General features: G+C 41.2%; 1 protein-coding gene across 1 annotated transcript in view; it reads left to right on the forward strand.

Annotated features, from left to right (window-relative positions):
- HS3ST3A1 (heparan sulfate-glucosamine 3-sulfotransferase 3A1) overlaps positions 1-21,468 on the forward strand; it is a 90,090-nt gene extending 68,622 nt beyond the window's left edge. Inside the window, exon 2 of the mRNA XM_054571217.1 lies at positions 20,837-21,468. Within this exon, the coding sequence (XP_054427192.1) occupies positions 20,837-21,458 (622 nt within the window). The 3' untranslated portion in view covers positions 21,459-21,468. The remainder of the gene's footprint in view (positions 1-20,836) is intronic.
- The last annotated feature ends 532 nt before the right edge of the window (positions 21,469-22,000 follow it).

Below are 22,000 nucleotides of genomic sequence, written 5' to 3' on the forward strand. Positions count from 1 at the left end.
ACTTATGTGTTCATTCAATACATAGTTATTTATATGTACAGTGAATTGGGTATGTTTGAACTGAGAGGGTAAGGACAATGTGAATGTGTCTTATTGAAATGGGATGGTGTTTATAGAACATCAGATGAAATTTCAGGCTTTTTCCTCAGAAAAATGCATATATGTTCATTTTCACATTTTTACATACACAGACAGTGACCTCACTACTTCCTGACACTCATTCTTTGGGATTCAGATTAAGAACCGCTGCCTTCACTTGATGGAACATGGCCCTGTGTCAGCTGTACCAAGGACAGGTTTGGGAACTGTGAGCTTAGACCATTCATTATGACCACTCATCACAGTTCTTCATTCTTTTTTTTTCCTTTTTTTAATAATATTTTATTGATTATGCTATCACAGTTGTCCCAATTTTTCCCCCTTTGTCCCCCTCCACCCAGCACCCGCCACTCCCTCAGACAATTCCCCACACCACTGTCCATGTCCAGGGGTCATGCGTATAAGTTCTTTGCTACTCCATTTCTTATACTGTACTTTACATCCCCATGGCTATTCTGTAACTACCTAGTTGCGGCTCTTAATCCCCTCACCTCTTCATTCTTAACTCATGACAGCTGTGCAAGTTGCCAGACTCTGTCTTCTGTCATGTCTATGCCTTCATCTACATTTTACATATCTTGCCTACCCCTAAAATTATTTTAGAGACTCACATTATTTTAGGCTACTGATAATACCATATATGCAAATGTAAACATCTCCCACACATATGCCTCATGATTTATTTGACATGCCTAAACCATACTTCTGTGCAAAAACATAGATGTGTGATTTACTGGAAGAAAAAACATCACCAGATAGAAAATGTGACTTCAGCATTAAAAAAAACAAATTTTTTAAAAAATTTATTTACTTTTTAAATACATTTGTCTCTGCCTTCCCCCCACCTCTTTCCCTTGCCCCCTCCCACCTTCCCTCCCTCAGCTCTTCCCCTTTGGTTTTGTCCATGAGTCCTTGCTATATGTTCCTTGACTTTCCCCTTCCCTTCCCTTTCCCTGCCCCCGCCTTCCCTCTTGTCTCTGTTGATTTCTTTTCCTTTCAGTGTTGCTGGTCATATTTTCCTTGCATCTTTGCATTGTTGGTTAGGTTCCGCTTATAGGTGAGATCATATGGTATTTGTCTTTTGCCCCCTGGCTTATTTCGCTTAGCATGATGCTCTCCAGTTCCATCCATGCTGTCGCAAAGTTTAGTACTTCTTTTTTTCTTTCTGCTGCATAGTATTCCATTGTGTATATGTACCATAATTTTTTGATCCAATCATCTACTAATGGCCATTTAGGTTGCTTCCAACACTTGGCTATTGTAAATTGTGCTGCTATGAACATTGGGGTGCATAGGTTCTTTTGTATTGGCGTTTTGGTGTTCTGAGGGTATAGTCCCAGCAGGGGAATCGCTGGATCAAAAGGCAGTTCCATTTTCAGCTTTCTGAGGAAATTCCACACTGCTTTCCATAGTGGCTGCACCAGTCTGCATTCCCACCAACAGTGCACTAGAGAAAAAAATATACCATTTGATATAGCACAAAAAAAGATAAAGTACCTAGGGATAAATTTAACCAAAGACACAAAAGACCTGTATGCAGAAAACTATACAACATTGAAAAAAAGAAATTAAGGAAGACACAAATAAATGGAAGCATATACCGTGCTCATGGATTGGAAGAATTAATATCCTCAAAATGTCCATACTACCCAAAGCAATTTATAGATTCAACACAATCCCTATTAAGATACCAATGACGTATTTCACAGAAATAGAACAGACATTTCAAAAATTTATATGGAACCATAAACGACCCCGAATAGCCGCAGCAATTTTGAGAAAGAAACACAAAGTAGGAGGGATCACAATACCGGACATCAAACTCTACTACAAAGCCACCATACTCAAAACAATCTGGTACTGGCACAAGAACAGACCCATAGACCAGTGGAACAGAATAGAAAGCCCAGAAATAAGCCCAGGTCTATATGGACATCTAAATTTCGACAAAGGGGGCAGAAGCATAAAATGGAGCAATAACAGCCTCTTCAACAAATGGTGTTGGGAGAGCTGGACGGCTACATGCAAAAAATTGAAATTGGATCATCAGCAGACACCATACACGAAAATAAACTCAAGATGGATAAAAGACTTAAATATAAGTCGCAACACCATCAAAGTCCTAGAGGAGAACATTGGCAGGAAACTCTCAGATATCCCACGCAGCAATTTTTTCACTGATATGTCTCCTAAAGCAAGGGACATAAAGGAAAGAATAAACAAGTGGGACCTCATAAAAATAAGAAGCTTCTGCACGGCGAAAGAAAACATCAACAAAATGAAAAGGGAGCCAACCGTATGGGAAAATATATTTGCTAATGATACATCAGATAGAGGTTTGATCTCCAAGATATATAAAGAACTCACTCGACTCTACTCCAAGAAGACAAACGATCCAATCAAAAAATGGACAAAGGACCTGGGCAGATGCTTTTCTAAGGAGGAGATGCAGAGGGCCCAGAGGCATTTGAAAGGATGCTCAGCATCACTAGCCATCAGAGAAATGCAGATCAAAACCGCCATGAGGTACCACCTCACACCAGTCAGAATGGCCATCATAAACAGATCCACAAACAACAGGTGCTGGCGAGGCTGTGGAGAAAAGGAAACAAATTTTAATATATATTCAGATTAAATGTAATATCAGGATCACATTCAAAATAGTAACAAAAATAGAAACTATTTAGAAATAACATCAACAGAAAATGTACACATCTTGCCGGTAAAAAGTTCTACTGAAGCCTCGTGACCTGGGGCCAGGCAGAGTTCTTAGGCACAGCGCTATGATTAGCACAGTCATAAAATTGGACAAATTGGACTTCATAAAATTTTTAAAAATTGCACAGTTATAGACTGAGCAGTTAAAGGCTGAGCAATATCTTAAAAGAAAGACAAATACTTCACAGTGTCATTTATATGTGGAACCCTAAAAAAAAATGCTAAACTCATAGAAACAGGGAGTAGAAAAGAGGTTGCCAGGGGCCAAGTGGTGGGAGAGTTTGGGAAGTCGGTAAAAGGGTTTGAACTCTCATTTATAAAATGAATGAGTCTGAGGATCTCATGTATAATATAATTATTGTAATTGATAATATAGTATTTTATCATTGAAACTTACTAAGAGAGTAGAACTTAAATCTTCTCACAAAAAAAGAGAACCCCCCAAAAAGAAGTTCAAAGTTCAGTCTAGTATTAGTAGAAGAAAAAAAAGAATACTAAGACAAACTACAGGCTGGGAAATATTTCCAAATCCCGTATCCAATAAAGGACTTCTAGTAAGAATATATAAAGGGCTTTAAAACTCAACAGCAAGAACATAACCCCATTTTAAAAATGGACAAAAGGCTTTAACAAATATTTCAACAAAGAAGCAATTAAGCAAATGAAAAGATGTTCAATATCATTAGCCATTAGGAAATGTAAGCTAAAACCATTATAAGATACCTTGCTCTGACCAGTGGGGTTCAGCTGGGTGTTGTCCAGCAAAGTGAAAGGTCATCAATTCGGTTCCCAGTCGGGACACATGCGTGGGTTGCGGGTTTGGTCCCTGGTCAGGGCACGTGAAAGATGCAGCCAATTGATGTTTCTCTCCCTCTCTTTCACCCTCCCTTCCCCTCTCCCTAAAGATAAAATAAATAAAATCTTTTTAAAAACCATTGTACAATAACACTGTATAAATATTAGAAAGGCAAAAAATAAACCAAAAATGATATCAGGTGCTGACAAGACTGTGGATTAACTGGAACCATCACCATACATTGCTTTGGGGAACGCAAAATGGCACAGCCCCTCCTTAAAATCGTTTGGCTGTTTCTTATAAAGTTAAACATATAATTGTCAAATTACCCAACAATCCCACTCCTTGCTATTTAACCTAGAGAAACACAAAAACCTGTACCAAATGTTTATACAAGTTCTACTTTTAATCGTTGAAAACTGGAACCAACCTAATGGTCTACCAACATGTGAATGGAAAAACAAGCTATGCTCATTCATACAAAACAAGCTGTGGTACATTCTTATTGCTGAGTATGTGGAACACGACTCAGCGACAGAAAGGAAGAAGCTATTGATGCGTGGAACAGCTTGAATGGATCTCAAAGATAATATCTTGAGTGAAAGAAGCCAGCCTCAAAAGGTTATATATTATATAATTTCATTTATAGGACATTCTCAGAAAGACAAAATTATAATGACAGAGAACAGATCAACGTTTGCCAGGGATTAGAGGTGAAGGGAAGGTAAGAATATAAAGTGATAGCGCATTATTGGAGTGATGAAGTTGTTTTATATTCCGATTGTGGTTGGGGTTACACAAGTTTATGTACGTATTGACTCACATAGACCTGTACTTCAAAAAAGTCAATTTTACTACATATTAACTTAAATATAAAATAAAATAAAAGCTTCAGTGAGGCGCATTAAAGAAAATTTCTGTAAATGAAAGCCATATCAGATTGACAGGCCCAATACAGAAAAATGCCATTTCTTCCTAAATTAATCTGTACATTTTATGAAATTCCAATTCCAATGGAAGAAGGAGGGGGGTTTGATATAAATGCTTTATAATTCTTCAATCCATTTGAAAGAGAACACATTTACTAAAAACATTCAAGAATATAATAAATAGGCAATTTCATATTAGATTTAAGACATAATAGGACATTACAATAATTAAGAATGCTCTGCTAATACCAAATTAAACCGAAACACAATATAAGCACTTAATATACAAACATGATATAAAATCTTGACATACAAAATAAAGGTTACATAGGAATTTACTATATGAAATAGGGGGGTATCAATATTGGATTAAAAGAAAAGTTATCTATCAGCCTTTAAAAAGAAAAGTATTTAGAATTTAACCTCAGCAATTATCTAACATGAATTCCAAAATAAATAAAATTAAAGATGGATATTTAGTTATATTATATTAAAGGAAGACTTTGTTTAGAAAACATCATAAAAGAAATGTAAAAGTCATAAAGAAAAGGACTAATAGATTTAAAAACATACTCAAGCTTAGTGCAAAATTTCATGCAGATTTATTGCTCTACTTATTCAGTTATTTTGAATGCGACAGCTACACAGTGCACATGTTCATTCAGTGGTGTCTACTGCCCCCACTGACTGCTCCAGTGGACTTGTCATTGTTCACACATTTGCATTCCAGGCCACTCTTTTTGGCCAGGTTACATGGATGTCACACAAACTGCTCTCATTAGATTAGCAATGGCTCAACTTTTTTCGAACAGATCTCATAAAATTGCTACCATAACATTTAGTTTGAGTTATCTATATTTTGTATCTGTTTGTATCTTTCCTTTTTCTAACTTTGTATATTACTCTGCTTTAAAATTATCTTACACAGTGAATGTATTTCTGGATTTTGCTTTCTCAGCTAACAATCTGAGAGTCTGCCTTTGGGTATAAGTTTAACTCATTTATATCACTGTAATTAGTATAAAATTTGAAACTATATTTTGTTATTCTATGAAATAGTAATGATTAAAAAAGAGTGTTTCCATTACAAAAAAGATTTAAAAACATAAAAAATTAAAAACCATAAACAAAAAGGAAATGAGAAATAATAAACTCACATATTTGTTACATAAAAGAAAAGGAATAAATATAAGTAGTAGAAAAAAAAGCTTAAGATTAAAAAAAAGATATTCAGTAGAAAAATAGGCAAAAAATAATACATAACTAGGAAATTTCTTTAAAATTTAAATAATATATGTTACAATGCTCACTAATTTAAAATTAAAGTATTAAATGTTGAAGTATTATAATCCTATGTTTATTGGCAGTTACTATGCAGTATCATAGTAACTGCCAATACAAATCAGTATTAAAGAGCATGAGGAAACATATACTTTAATATACCGAATTAGAAATAAAAAAAATAATGTATTAAAATTCAAAGACAAAATTTACATACCTTCACAGAAGGCAAGCTTATAATATGATTCAAAAGCCTTTAAAATTTGCACGCTTTCATTTTCACTTCAAGGAAATAATTAAACATGTGAATCAAATTGCTTAACTTTGGAAACAACCTAAGTATCCAACAATACGGGATTCACTAAACACTTTTTGGCAGCCCATATAGTGGGAAACTGCAGTCATTTAAAATGAAGTTGACATGTAGTTAACATCAGGAATGTTGTTTCCAATTTATTCCTAAGTGCAAAAAGCATTTCAAAATAACATATGTACAAAATGATCTGTGTTTTAAATATTTTACAAAGATCTACATAGAATAGTCTGGATGAATATATTTTAAAATGCTACATTTGACTGCTAACTGGGCGATTTTACTTTTTAGAATCTTGTGCATCTTTGAACTTTCTCATTTTTCTATAATGAAACTTTTTCACTTGTGCAACTTTCAGTTTTTGAGACATTTCATTGTAAAAACCTCCATTTGGAAAGCAGCTCTTTTCCCCTATGGTGTTTTGTGTCCCTCTGCTGAAGAAGGAGAAACTCTTTTATGATGACAAAAATGTAAGGGAGAGCCTGTTTGTGATGCCTACGCTGTGGAAGGACCGCCCAGCCCAAGTGAACAGCTTCGTTCGGGAAGTCCAGCTCCCAAGTGCCCTCAGGCCAGCCGGGCAGCAGAGCCGCGTCCTTCTGCCTTCCTTTCCTTTGTGATGAGGTCTCTGAGCCCTGGTACCTTCCCTCCAGGCCCACCCTTAACACTGTCGGGTCTCCAGACAAGGGAGATGGAAGCCCCACATCTCACATGTCTAAACATTTAAAAAGTGATACATCAAGCTAATAAACTGTTAAATGAAATATATTCTAGTCTCCTAGTTGGGAAAATATTCCTTTATAACAACAACACAGAAAACTATGTTTAAATCTACTGTTTTTATATGTCTGAAAAATTTGGCAGCAAACCAAAGATGACTAGATTTAATTATGATTGCTCAGCTGTTGATGGGCCAGCAATGTTTGGATGAGTAATAAAGGAAAGACCTACACAAATAATGAGCTCACATACTGATGCAGTGCAATTTGTTTTTCATGCTCAATTTCAGCTCAGTACTAATTATGTTACAATCACGATTTTATATGAATTTTCTTCTGTTGACGATAATGATCTAAACCAGGAGTTGACAAACTTTCTGAAAGGGTCACGATAATAAATATTTTAGACTTTGCAAGCCATATGGTCTCTGTCACAAGTGCAGCTCTGCTGTTGATGCTTAAAGGCAGCCACAGACAGCACGTGAGCAGGTGGGCAAGGCTGTGTTTCCTAAAACTTTACTGATAAAAATAGTTGGACTTGACCTGTGGGCCATAGTTTGGCAACTCTTGACGTAAGGGATTTTTAAAGTGCAGTGTACAAATTTAGATGTATCCTCAACCAATCTGTAAATCAAAGTAGAAAAGTTTAAATTATTTCCATGTTTTTAGAAGTCATTTTTCTTCTGAAGTATTTCAAGCTATCCATCAACATCCGAAGACAAAATATAAATTATAACTAAGAAATATCAAAATTTGAAATCAGAATTCGAGCTTTTTATTCATTTTTAAAAATTGCAATTAAATATTATTGAACAGTTTCATACAATTTGACCTGTTTTCAGTTCTAACTTACAATGCCCATCGAGTTGCCAGTGGGAAGAATTCAGTATCACACATCCTCACCCATTTCATCCAGACCGACGTACTTGTACGTTTCCGAGGAGCGTGACCTCAGTAGCTTCACGGTGCAGGGTCCCTCCGCGCCCACGCGCAGCCGCTGTGAGTACCGGGCTGATGTGTGAGTGCCCCAGCACCGCGAAGTGGAATAGCAGCAGTCAGTAATACCAGCAAACGACACTTTTAAGAAGCCACTCATGCTCTTTGATACGAGGCATTCGGTAAGTTAATTTGTCTTTCCTCTGTGCCCACTACCCTCTGCCCCCGCCCCCGCTCTCTAAATCTCCCTCGAGCCAGAGAGATGCGCGCCTGCGTGTTGGCAGAGCCGCATACCCGTCTCCATTCTCCACCTTGAAGACAGGGGCAGAGGTTTGGGGAAGCACTTCCTGAGGCCGGAACAGTGTCCACCTCGAGAGCGGATTCTTAGGGTTATGGGCCGCACTGTGCCAGCGCTGGAGTGGCATTTCCTTTCATAAATGTGTGCGTGATGTGGGGCTTTCTAAGCTGTGGGACCTGGGGCTGGGCCCCTCTAGCCCAGGGGACTCCTGAAGCGTCTGACCTGCGTTCCTGCTGGAGTGATGGCTCCCCCACCCCAGCCCCGCCCGAGGGGTGCGGCTCCGCTGATGCTGCGCTGGGTCTGACCGACACTCGTTGACTTCCTCCCCACAGTTTGATTTGTCTGCGGGCCTCAGGTCAGGACAATGTCATTATTTTGGAAGTGTGTTTTATATCGAAAGAGTGAGATTATTTGGGAAGCTCTGTTTGTTGCTAGGGAGAGAGATCGTGTATCATTTTCTACTGCTCCAGACCGAGGGAGCTGCTGGGAGGGCGCTGGTAGCAAATTTCAGAAAGAATACCCAGGCAGCCCCCGGCCCCAGGCCTTGTAAAGTCACGGGGCCTGGTGGCTTTTCCTGGATGAAACTCAGGTATTGATTTTGCACGTAACTCTGTGTCCAGAACCTAATAAACAAACGAAACATCAAGGAAATGGAAAACAAACAAAAAAACCCACCCCTGCCCAAATGTAACAAAGAACCTCGCTAAAAGTTCAGGGCTTCCCTCATTGTGCCCCACACGCTTGTCCCTCAGCTCCTCCGCTTATCGCCAGCAGCACGTCTGCCCAGGCCTGGCACCTCCCGGCTGGCGCGCGAGCTCGCTCCGAAGCAGCTGTGCGCGGCAGCTCAGACGCCGATGGCACAGCTCTCGCACCCATGATTCATAAAGCCCGTCAGGGGTGGGGCGAGCGGTGAGAGGGGCTTCTCGGGGACATCGCCGCCGCCGCCGCCGCCGCCGCAGGGTGGGAGAGGTGCTGCCGTGGGCACGCGCTCGGCCCGCTCGCCCGGCGCTCCGCGCTCCTCGTGCGCATCGGAGGCCTTGCCCTGCGGTTACACGTGCCTGGCCGCACGGTCCTCCCCTCTCGCTCGCTCGTGCTGGATGCAGCTTTCCCCTTCCCGCGGCTCTGCCGGGGCCGTCTCCCTCCACAGGTGACCTTTATTTTTCAGGGATTTGAAATAACAAGGAGGCCCAGCCCGGCAGGTTTTTCGAGAAAGTTAGCCGCCTGACCGTCCGATCTTTCCACACCTTCGAAAAGAAGGCGCTGGATTAGGGGATTTGTTGGGATTCCTCCCAGTTTGAATGTTTAAAAAGGCTGTTGCTTAGGAGAACACAGTCCTCCCACTTTTCCTTTCTAACACCCATCTACTTTTTTTCTCCCACCTTCTTGGTCTCTTCTTTTCTCTCCCCATAACCTCTCTCTCTCTCTCTCTCTCTCTCTCTCTCTCTCTCGCTCGCTCTCATGTGCGCGCGCGCACACACACACACACACACACACACACACACACTACTTCTAGGGGTTTGTAAATGTCAGGCTTTAGCTCTAATTTAATTATATTTTATTTCTGCTATTCCCTTACCATCCTTTTACCATCACTAGATTTGGAATCATTCTTTATTTCTATTCTAACTGATTTGAGGTTTCTTCTCAGTTTTTAACACACCCACTTCTTCATTCTTGAGCTTTTATTTTGGCTCTATCTGTCATTCACTTGAAACTTCAGTGTTTGTTTTTCTCAAGGTAGATGCTAAGCATCACTGAAGGCTAAGATTTCTGAATCATCGCATCTCTGCAAATGTCTTTTTGCGATGACATCACACGAAGGAGAGCCCAGCTGAGTGCAAAGGTCGTTCCTCCCTTTCTTCTTTCATCACCACTGAGCATTTATTTCTAAAGTCTCAGGCCAAATTCCCCTTCCCCCGTTTGTCAGTAGCCTAGTCATTGGGTTATTTTGTTTGTTTTTCTCCATGAATGCCTATGAAATACTTTCTTTATTCAGAAGCACTAAAAAACTTGGGGATATTTTTCCAAGCGTGGATCTCTACCACAGTGGAGCAAGGGATTAGGCAGCCGGGGCACAGCTTTGAGGGGCTGCCTGCTCCCAGGGCCCTGCAGTGCTGACTTCTGCAAACCAGTGTCCAAGAGTAATTGCCCCTGTTTACCTTGATGCAGAGAGAATGCTTCAAATCCGGAGACAAGCCCCCTGTGGAGAGAGGTATGGCGTGCTCCTATCTTTTTCCAGGTGGTTTCCTAGGCTCCGATTGGCTCATATACTCTGACATTGTTAGGTTTGTCTCTAAATTTTAGTGTTTAAGGTCATTTCTCTTCTTTTTTTCTGGGTAACCTTTGAAATTTTGATGGGACACTGCAAGAAGCTCATTGGTTCCCAAGAGCCAGAGACCATTTTGAAACAGTTTGGGGATGATGTATATAGGGTTAGAAATGGTCATTTAAATCTTATAAATGCCTGAGTTCCCCAACAAAGTAAACATGAAAGGAGAAAATCAGAAGGCGAAGCAATGAGCCTTGTAAGATCCTGGTCTGTTTTTGCATTTCCTAAGGGTCCACAAGTGAGGTAACTTGTGGGATTGCTTGGGAAACAGTAGGCCCCATGCAAACATAAGCGCTGTTGCTTGAATTTATGACCCAAGACACCTCTGGCCCCTTCTCTTTCAGAACCACTCTTCTCTCTGACCTGGATGCAAATGTATTTTCTGCCCTTTTATGAGATTCCCCAAAATTATCAACCAAGAATCTTTGACTTTTCTCTCGTCCCCTGGAACGCCAAGGGTCTTTGTGTTGTGTTCTTGAAATAAACTGTCTTCCTCTGTCATAAAGCCCGGTGAGAGTGAGAACCATCTGTTTCTCTGTGTTTGATAGTTCAGAGATTTAAAACAAGTCCCTTAGCACCGGCTGCGGGGGCGTCTCAGGCTTTAGGTTTACGGTGTGACTTATCTAGACCATGGTTTGGCTTTTAGAACTGCACATCTAGATTCAGTCAGCGTGGGAGCTGGTTTAAAAACACAAGTCCTCTTCGTCCACGGAAGCCAAATCAAACAACAACTAAAGGGAGTTTTCTTTCCAGCTTTACAAGTCACGTTTTGAGCCGAGTCCCACGAACAACGCAGGAAGAGAAATGCTGCTGCGGTCGAGGTTTGGCCCGGGGAAGGCGGGCTGACAGCGCGGGGGTGGGGGTGCGGGTCGCAGCGGCTTTTCCTGCGCCAGGCTCCCGCTGTTGGGGAGCTGTGGGAACTACCTTCATGCTATGGTCATGAAAAGAACATGTTTTTCCTAGAATTTTCTGCTGCCAAAGGCTTCCCAAAAAGCTTTCAGAAACAGACACATGGTTCTGTTCGATTGTATAGGCTAAAAAGATGTATACATCTATGGGCCAGATTTACTTATTCCTCAAGGTAGACCACCTCTGCGTGACGACGCAGGGGTGCCCCTGGCAGCATGTCCTACTGTTGCAGAAGAGAGCTTCCGGAAAAGCCTGTCAGGCGTTTTACCTTCTTGCAACCTTCCAGGCAGGATGCTTTGCACACTGAGATTAACAGTGAAGGAGTGCCTTTAACTCTCACACGTTTTGACAAAAGGCCAAAGATGGCCAGTCACAACATCCAAAAGAGGGCCACTGGCCTTTCCTGGGTACTAGGGAGGCAGACAGTATATGTGCTTTAGAGCTGAAGAGACCTGGATTTTCTTTCTGTCCCTTTCGCTCATGACTGTGTTTCTTGGGCAAGTCACATTACCTCTTGGAGCCTATTTCTTCATCTGTGAAATTAGGATAATTCTAGATTTCACTGTTGTGAGATGCGGGGAGCAATAATACATCAGGTCTTCGTCTATGGTAAATGGTTAGTAAGTTTTCATTTGCTTCGATCTTTATCACCCTCTTCCTAAGGCGTCCGAACTTGAATTCCTGGCTACCCCCTGTCTATTATGTTTAATTTAGTCCTATCCATGCACTTCATCTTCCAGCTGTGACATCTTATTTTGATGTTTCAGGCCCAGAGGGAGCATGGGACAGAGATGGCTTCCTTACTCACTGTCGAATCAGTCACAGTGCGATCACTCAACCCGTGGACTCCCTGGTCTTTCTGCTCCCGCCAAGTGCTGGGGAAATGCCAAGTGAGCCTTCATCTGAACTGACCTCAGTACTTTCTCTTGGCATCCACTATTTGAGCTGCATCCTTTTAAACCTTATTGATTCTGAAATCAGTTCTGTTGACACAGAATTGTCTTGTCTAAGGATTTACACAAAATTATTTATTGGATTGGTGGAGTCTCACTTCAGAACAGAGCAGTGTGAGGCTGTGCAGAGCTTTAAATTTGACCAAGTAATAATTACTTAGAGTCCTGCACCATACATGGAATCTTAGAGGTGGAAAGGCCTTGGCCACATGGAGGACAAAAGTCTTATTTGCCTTATGAAGAAAACAAGACCCAGAAAACTAGAGTGATTTTTTTTTCCAAGATCACACAGCTTAACAGCAAAATCAAGACTGAATCCACATTCCTGCTCCCAGTTTTGATCTTCCTATAAAACTGTGTTGTCTCTATGGAGATATGCATCTGTGCCATGTTCTAGAATTGTTGTTATCAGCAGAGTAGTTCTGATCCAATGAGTCGATTTCTCACTCATGCGTAGAGACATTTTTGCGTTCCTAAGAACTTCAACTAGAATAGCATGTAGCCCACACCCTAAACAAACATGGGAGAGACCCTGAGTAGCAGCTACCTATCCATGACATTCTTTATGTTTCAGCTTCTTAAAAGCGTGTGGAATTCTGCAGAGCATTATGGTAAACAGTGTAACTGTAGTGTGTTACTCATGTAAATAAAGACTGGAAAATAAAAACTGTCTTAATTATAATTCTTGGGCAGAAATCCCAACTTTTCAAAATTAGTTTCAACTCCACCAAAAGAGAAGCTTACATATTTTTTTCCTTTTTTAGGGGGAGGAGGAAGTACTTTGTTCTTCAAAATAACTGTTTTGTTGCTTGACGTTGTTTTCAGTACAGTTTCTGCCAGTTTCCACCTTTAACATGTGCGACTGCCCCACTTTGCCCCCTTCAGGAGTCGGCTCTCCAGCGCCTGGGTTCCCCCTTGGCCGGCCCCCCTGTTCTCACCGCCCCCCTACCCCGCCGTCCGCCCTCTAATTCAGGCAGCCAGCTCCCCAGACCCGGCTGCTGTTGGAAGAGCTTCCTCAAGTACTTCACTCCCTGCCGTCCGTTCTTGCTTCATCCTGACTTGTGCTTTGCTTCAGATTTAACTTATTACTGAAGTTCAATGCACCATCATCTTTTCACTGTAATTTTATACAATTTTCCAATTCAAGCAAAGTCCTTCATCTACATTCAGCTCAGATTTGGGGTCTTTCAGGACCTTCACAGCTACCGTCTGGATAACTTCCTCACATTCTCATGTTTCCAATCTGTCCAATTTGCTCTAAGCCAACTGCTGTGTATTTGTTTCCTGTCCTCTTTGCTGACTTTCTCTTATCCAAAGCAACAGAAATCACCTCGCCCTAGGCTTTGGGAGGACCACCCATGGCCTCCCCGATATTGACTGGGAATTGCCCATGACAATAGCCACTGAATCTCACCTTTCTCATCAGAAAAAATTGGGAAGCGTATCTGCCTTATGTCTCTTATGGCTGTAAAGATAAATGGGAGTGTAATTGCTAAACTGTTGTGCAACCATAATGCATCCTTCAGGTCCTTCTGGACTCGTGACCACTCCCCAGAGACACGTCCTCTCGAATACGGAGGACCCACTGAGCCTGTAGCACCGTGAGAATCCACGGCCCATATGAGGGACAGGGCGAGGCCGCTCCTGTTCTCACAACTCACCTGGGGCCAGGGAAGCGGCCCCCCAGAGTCCACTGACTCCAGATGCAGCAGCTCGGCTCCTCTTCCTTTGTGACCTGAGTTTCCACAAACTGGAGCTGCAGTTGGTTTGGCAAATGCCTTTTTCTGAAATGCATGTTTTTCTAGGAGAATATGAAAAAATCGGCCCATTTATTTCTTGCAAGTGTTGTAAATGTTTGTTGAAGTATAACCAGAACCAGAAAAGGATACAAATCCTGGGGTACAGGTCAATGACTCTTCAGAAGCTGGGTACGCTGGTACAACCAGCACGTGGGTCATGGACTGGGATGGGCCCGTCCCTCCAGAGGCTCTTTAGGCACCAGTTCCTCCAAGGGTACCCCCTGTCCTGACATCTAACACTCTAGGTGAGTTTTTGCCTGTGGTTGAATTTTTTATAAGGGACAATATACAGTATATACATTCTTGTGACTGGCTGTGTCTGTTAACATTGTGAGCATGAGATTCATTCACAGATTTGAGTGATCCATGCCAATTCCGGATAGTATTTCATATACATGCACATGAAATTATATATTTATATATAAACATATATGTATATATCATAAAAAGTTACATATTTGGGTAGCTTGCTTTGGGGGCTCTCAGGGTTAACTAGGCACATTTGTGAACATGTCTTGGTGAACATACATACAACTTCTAATGCACGTAGCCCTGGCAGTGAAATTGCTGAGCCGTAGTTTATGCACATGTTCAACTGTGGTGGGTAGTGCCACGCAGCTCTCTAAAGTCACCCTGCGAGTTTGCATTCATACCCGCGCTGTGCCAGCGGCTCCCTGTCCTGGCCCGCACTGGGCAGTCTCTGTGGTTTCATGCTGGCCCCGCAGAGGGTGTGTCCTGTCACGGGACAAGGTTCATTGTATTTCACCTGTGTCTCCCTGATGGCTAATGAAGTTCAGCACCTTTTCACATGTGCAGTGACCATTTGGATGCTGTCTTTTGTGTTCAATATACGTTCAAGAAATTTTAGAAGTCTTTACCCCCACGAAAAATCAAGATATTCTCCTAGGTTTCCTTTCAAAAGTTTTTTTTTAAATTTTTTTTATTTTACCGCTTATATTTATATCTGCATGACAGCTGGAATTGATTTTTGTATATGGTAAGAGACTAAGGTTTATTTTTGTATGTGAATAACCAGTGACCAGGCACCACTTATTCAAAGGATGATGGGGAAGGGTGTTTTAGGAGGAAGCACCTTCAGAGAACCAGCAGCAGTTGCAGTGGAGGGGCGGTGGGGAGGGGCGAGAAGACAGAATGAGGGCAGTGGGATCAGGGGCAGGGGCCCGGAGCAGCCAGCGGGGTGAAGCCCATGAGGCGGGGTCCTTTTTTGTACTTCTTTAATGTGTTACACGCACACCGAGTGTGCTGTTGAATGCCATCGAGGGCGGTGGTGCAGCCGATGCTGAGGGGGCAGGCTGTTCTCTTCCCGGGGAGGCCTCGCCCCCCAGACTGTGGGTGGGCACAGCCCTGGAGGCAGCTCTGTCCCATCAACAATGTGGCTCAGGCAGCAAAGAACAAACTACTTACCAGGTCTGTTGTGGTTCCTACTTAGCCAAAACATTTCCCACACCATAGACAGCTGTTTCAATAACTGTAGGCCCGTAGAGACTTACCCCAGTGTGACTGAGCAGATCCAAGATAAAATCCCCAGGACAGTGTCTTGAATCAGATGGAAGTGTTACCGAACAGTTACGCTCTTGGCACAACTGTGCCACAGCTCCTTGGTAAAGAAATGCATCCCCCTTGAAAACTGAGCCCATCCCTTTCACACCATAACAAGCCAGTCTCTGTCCTTCCCAAGGACTTGGCTATGCCAGCTCATGGCTCTCAAACCAGGTATTGTCACTCTCTGCATGTCATACATAGAAGACCCCGAAAGGACAGGTGTGTGGATGTCCCGGGAACATGCCAGAGGGTCTGTCTCCTGTGGCCCTGGTTATCCGCACTGAATGGGATTCTCCTGGATGTGGGGAATCTGATCACCAGGCAGGACCTTCTTGAAAACAGTGCTCGGTGCAATCCCTCTGGCAATGGTCCTGCCAGCGCTCTGTTTACGATCCAGACTTCCCAACCCTTGGATTGACTTTTCTGGTGAGGCGAGTAAACTGAGATTTAAGAGGCTGAATGACTAGCTCATGGTCACCCCGGTGGGAGTGGGCCACAATAGGCCACACACCTCATCTTCCGGTTGCATATAGTTCCATGAAAATCTTATAAATTATGACATTCCCCTTTGGTTTAGCAAGAGGAAAGCAAAACCACAGCCTCCTTTAGTACCTTGTGCTAATGATTAGTTATCTTCAAAGCCAAAAAGATTCTTTTGTTTAATTAAATTCTATGGGTGCAGTTGGAGTTCTTGGGGCGTTCTTTTTTTAAAATGAATTATGGTAAAATCGACAAAACACAAAACTTACCATCTTAACCATTCTTAAGTATACTGTTCAGAAGTGTTAAGTGCATTTACGTTGTTAAACAGTTACTCTTCAGAACTCTTTTTAACTCGAAAAACTAAAATTATGTTCAGTAAACATCTCCGTATTCCCTCCCTGGCCCCCAGCCCCTGGCAACAACCACCTACTTTCTGTGCATTTGAATTTGACTCGTGTAGGTACCTCATATTTGTGAGATCATACATTATCTGTCCTTCTCTGTAACTGGCTTGTTTCACTTAGCATACGTCTTTAAGGCTCATCCATGTCGTAGCATGTGCCAAATAATAGTCCACTGTAAGGATATACATATTTGATTTATCCATCGATCCTCATATGGACGCTTAGATTGCTCCTACCATTTGGTTATTGTGAATTCTCATTGTGTTTTTTAGGGACAAAGAGCAAATGTGTATAACCCACCTTGAAATAATCCTTAACTTGCTTGTGAAATCCATTCTTATCCTTGTCTTCTCCAGGAGAAAACAAATAACTGCCTCTAATTTTTTCCTGCAATTTTGGTTTCTACTCATTTACCCATCGCCCTGCATATGATAAACATCTTCAAACACTTTTTACTATGTAGTGGTGAAATTGGAATAGCCTAGACTGTTAGCCGGGAAATTAAAGCCTCCGAGAATCTATCCTTCACGTCATCTAGTTGAATTTCTCACTCCACCCCCCGACCCCAAGTTTTTCTGTCTTTAGGCAAACATCCTATCCTTTCTTATTGCACAGACCTTTCTGCTCCCACAGCCTGTCCCCTCTTTCCACAAAGCTCTGTGACACTGGGGCAGTTCATTCCTCTCACACCTCAGGCCCAAGCCCCCACCCCGAGTAGAGCCACAGAATACACCTCACTCAGGTAAGGAAAGACAATTTCTAAGGTCTTCTGAACCCTTTGGAACACAGTATTCCAAACTGCATGTGCATTTCATTTTATGTGCTAGATGAGCTCTTTTCTGAACATTAAAATTCAAATTGCAATAAGAAAATGAATAAAGAAATTAAAAGGGAGATTGCTATTTTAAAGAAAACTGTTGTGAGTCCTTTTACAAATCAACCATTCTCTGCAATGTAAGTTTAATTAAGGATTTATTTAGACTATCACTTCATCCTTTTCAAAAAAAGTAGCTTGCAGTCAGTGTGTAGTTAACCCCGACTCCCCGCCCCGCCCCGCCCCGCCCCGCCCCACTGCCTGCTAACCCAGTCAGTTTTTCTCATCCTGGACATGACAGTAATTAATGTGTTTGTCTTCTGAAATTCTATTTTAGCTGTTTCTTCTTTTTCTTTTGCATAGCTGTTTTTGCTACTCTATTGAGATCATTTAAAATACGGTTTCTTTTTTCAGAGATATTAGTAGTATTTCCTCTGGCGCAGCACAATCTGCAGCTTTAATCTCTGCTGAAAGGCTGCTGGGGGTCTGCCTTCCCCCTGGAGACAGAGGGAAGTGAAGCTGAGATCAGCAGCCAGTAGCTCCCGAGGGAAGTATGTTATCTCTCATTTTACTGGCCAAAATATGAGGTCAAGAAGTTGAAAGTCAGAGATTCTAGGAAAGGAGGCAAGAATGCCGACTTTTCTTTTAAAACCAACAAAAGTCCTCCTTATCTCTTTAGTGATATCTGATGTTTACTTTCACAGTCCAAACCTTTTTCCCACATTTGATCAAGTTTCCTTCACTGAGATATTCCAACAATTTCTGGATAGATCTCCTGGCTCCTCTTATAAAAAAAGTGTAACCTAAGCTTCCAAAGTAGGTTGGCCCAGACAATTTTTCAAGCCCACTGAGGGGAGGGACACAGTGACAAAGCTGGGGATCCAGGTCTCCCAGTGGCACCAGGGTAGCTTAGAGAGTAATGACAACCTGTACCCCCTTGTGCCAACACTGAACACTTTACTTACCATTCCCATCATCTTAAAGTATAAGAGAATTGAAAAAATGGAAATAGGGCACATTAATAGTGCTTTTGAAAATGGAATTGCAGGGTTTTTTAAAAAAATAGCCACAGCTATCAGCCATCTAATGATCATTTCCCCCTACCACCAAAAATGTAAAGATAACTTGATTGCGATATTAAAGCAAGCAAAAATGGGAGAAAACTTGTACCATTTGCCACAGAGGTTGGAGAATTTGTACCAGATACAATGCAGATGTTAAGAAACAATTCCTATGATCTCTGAGATAGACTTCAAAGGAATACTTTTGGGATTGTGGGGAAACAAATGGAAAAGTTATGAATAAAACAAAATTGGCCACTAGTTATTATTTTTTGAACATGGATATAAGGCACATGAGATTTATATTATAGTTCTTTGTATTTTTGTGTGTGTTTGAAATTTTTTATAATATACAGCTAGGAAACAGTGGAGGTGGGACAAAATTATAGGAAGTCAATGAAGCAAACTCACATAACACGAAGTACATGCTTTTATTACAAAGGCAAAATAGAAATTAGTAACAACATTCCAGAGGAAAAAAACCCAGTTAACCATTGGAATTAAAAATAAAAACAAAGAAGCAATCCTGATTAATTCCTGGGCCAAAAAGGAAATAGCGAGTGTAAAATGCAACTCCTAAATATTCATGAAAGTACGAGAAGGACAACAGTACATATAAAAACTTGTGGAATTTGACTAAGTCTGTACTTAAGGGGAAAAAAAGCTTCAAAATGCTTTTGTTACTTGAAAAGAGAGATTAAAGATAAATGAACTAAGCATTCATTTAAGTAAATGGGAAGAATAACAAAGCATAACTAGAAAAAGAATAAAGAAGACATGAAAGAGCTAAAAGGGAAATCAGCAAATTAAAAAAAGATAATCTAACCAAGAAAGCAGAAGGAGAGGCAGAAAACACAAAATAATGGTTGAAAATAACTTGAACTCCATAACTCCAACTGGGCAATTTTTAGAAAAATATTCATTGCTAAAACTTACACAAGATGAGGTAGAATATGACAAAAACAGTAACCATAGAAGAAACTGAAAAGGGATTTGAAGATCCTATTTCCTCTGCCACCCTCACCTCCAACAAGTGCCAGGATTGGATGGCTTTGCAGGTGACACCCATCAGCTTTCAAAAGAACAGAACATTATTTTTCTACTTCAACTTTTCAAGGATGTAGAATAATATGAAACATTTCTTGGCTCATTTTGTTTTTAGAATAATTCACATTTTAACAATTGATTAGGCTACTCATCATAATAAAAACTACAGAAGCATTGCATTAATGAATACATATAAAAAACAAAAGAAAATAAAGATGAATCAAATCTAGGACTATATTAAAATGATAATATGCAATGATCAAGAGAGTTTATTCCAGGAATAAAAGTGAATCCTATATAACGATATTTATAAGTTTGATTCTTCTTATCAATGGATCGAAGGACAAAACACATATAGTCATTAAAATCCCCCAAATCCATTTATTTTAATATTGATTTGAGCAACATCTATTTCTTGTAAAACTTGAAGTTGGAAAAACTGCCTTAATATTAAAAATATATATGTATATATGTTTTTAAAATAAATAGTGGATTTAATGGTAATGCACTTGCTTGGAAGAGTAAATAGGTTTTATCTGACTGGCTCATGCATTTCAGCTGGCCCACACCCATCTGTTCTCAGTAGGAAAGCATATTTGCACTAGGTAGCAATATCTACTCTATCAAGATTCCAGTAGGATTTTTTTTTTAGCATGACGAAGTGATTCTATCATTCATCAAGAAGAATAAACAGACAAGACTCATCAAGGATGTCTTGAACAATAGAGTCAGTATTTACTTTGGCATACGTATACTATACTCTAACATGATAATGTTATAATTGGGCCAATGTAGAGAGGAATCAAGATATTTAGAATACTGTAATAATGGCATTTCAAATTATTAGATAGATGGATTATTTAATAAAGCCTTGTTTGTTATAGGAAAATTCAGAATTATAGAGAGAAGCATTTTGTATAATATGCAATGGTATTATGTTAAATATAATTGCTTTGTTTATAAGAAAACTACGGAAAGTGTTTGAGATATTTTAATCCCATCTCATAGCAGTGTAATTGTGTTTATTACAATATTCTAATTCACCTAAAGGATATTCTTAAGGTTAGTTTCTTGTAGCAAAAATTACGCAGCATTTGTTCTGTTCTGTGCCAGGCACTTTTCTAAGCTACTGAGGTATATTAACTCATTGAATCATCACAACAATCGTATGAGATCGACATTATTAGTATTTCCCGTTAACTACACGAGGCACCAGAGGTGCAGAGTGTTTATGCAACTTGTCCACAGCCGCCCATCTCCTAAGTGGCAGAGTTGGAATTGCAACTCGGAATCTCTCTGCACTCCCTCTTCTTGGAATGAGCCGTCTGTGTAACCCAGGACGGGTCGCCCAGTTTTAGAGCTCTAACACGCCTGTTTCCTTTCCCCAGGGACCTGATGCCCCGAACCCTGGACGGGCAGATCACCATGGAGAAGACGCCCAGTTACTTCATCACCCGGGAGGCCCCCGCGCGCATCTCGGCCATGTCCAAGGACACCAAGCTCATCGTGGTGGTGCGGGACCCGGTGACCAGAGCCATCTCGGACTACACGCAAACACTCTCCAAGCGGCCCGACATCCCCTCCTTCGAGAGCTTGACGTTCAAAAACAGAACCGCGGGCCTCATCGACACGTCGTGGAGCGCCATCCAGATCGGCATCTACGCCAAGCACCTGGAGCACTGGCTGCGCCACTTCCCCATCGGCCAGATGCTCTTCGTGAGCGGGGAGCGGCTCATCAGCGACCCGGCGGGCGAGCTGGGCCGCGTGCAGGACTTCCTGGGCCTCAAGAGGATCATCACCGACAAGCACTTCTACTTCAACAAGACCAAGGGCTTCCCCTGCCTGAAGAAGGCCGAGGGCAGCAGCAAACCGCACTGCCTGGGCAAGACCAAGGGCCGGACCCACCCCGAGATCGACCGCGAGGTGGTGCAAAGACTGCGTGACTTCTACCGGCCTTTCAACCTCAAGTTCTACCAGATGACCGGGCATGACTTTGGCTGGGATGCATAACGATATAATTTAAAAAGAAGAAAAAAAATCAAATATAATATATTTTTTTACCAATCGGTAGAGAAAAAGACAGTTTAATATGTGCCGAAAATATTTGAGTAGCTTTCTTTTCAATGAATGTTAAGAGATTGTCCTCACCTCTGTCCCCATCTTCCTGTTTAACTCATACCAAACACTTGGATAAACAAAAAAGAAAAACTTCACTCATCTAAATACTTTCCATTTTTAATTTTTATTTTATGCTTTATATGCATAATTAAAAAGTAAGAGCATCAGTTGCCATTAAAACTTCTAAAGGGATTCTGAGGGTAAAATCATATCTTCCTCCAACAAGGTCCAGATAAAATTGACATCTAGGCTTCCGTATTTCTCCCTTTAATTTTTGTCCTGTGCCACTTTTTCCTAAACTGTTTCCCGATTAATAATACTGTATGGTTGTACACCACTTCGGTTATCACAATGCTTTCAATTAAAACAATTTTTTTGATCCCTATACTACTATGTGGCATAGGAACATGGTACATAGAGATTATAATCCCCAT

The sequence above is a fragment of the Pteronotus mesoamericanus genome, unplaced genomic scaffold (genome assembly GCF_021234165.1).
Source record: "Pteronotus mesoamericanus isolate MK-2021 breed Mesoamerican mustached bat unplaced genomic scaffold, CSHL_Meso_final contig_22, whole genome shotgun sequence".
NCBI lineage: Eukaryota > Metazoa > Chordata > Mammalia > Chiroptera > Mormoopidae > Pteronotus > Pteronotus mesoamericanus.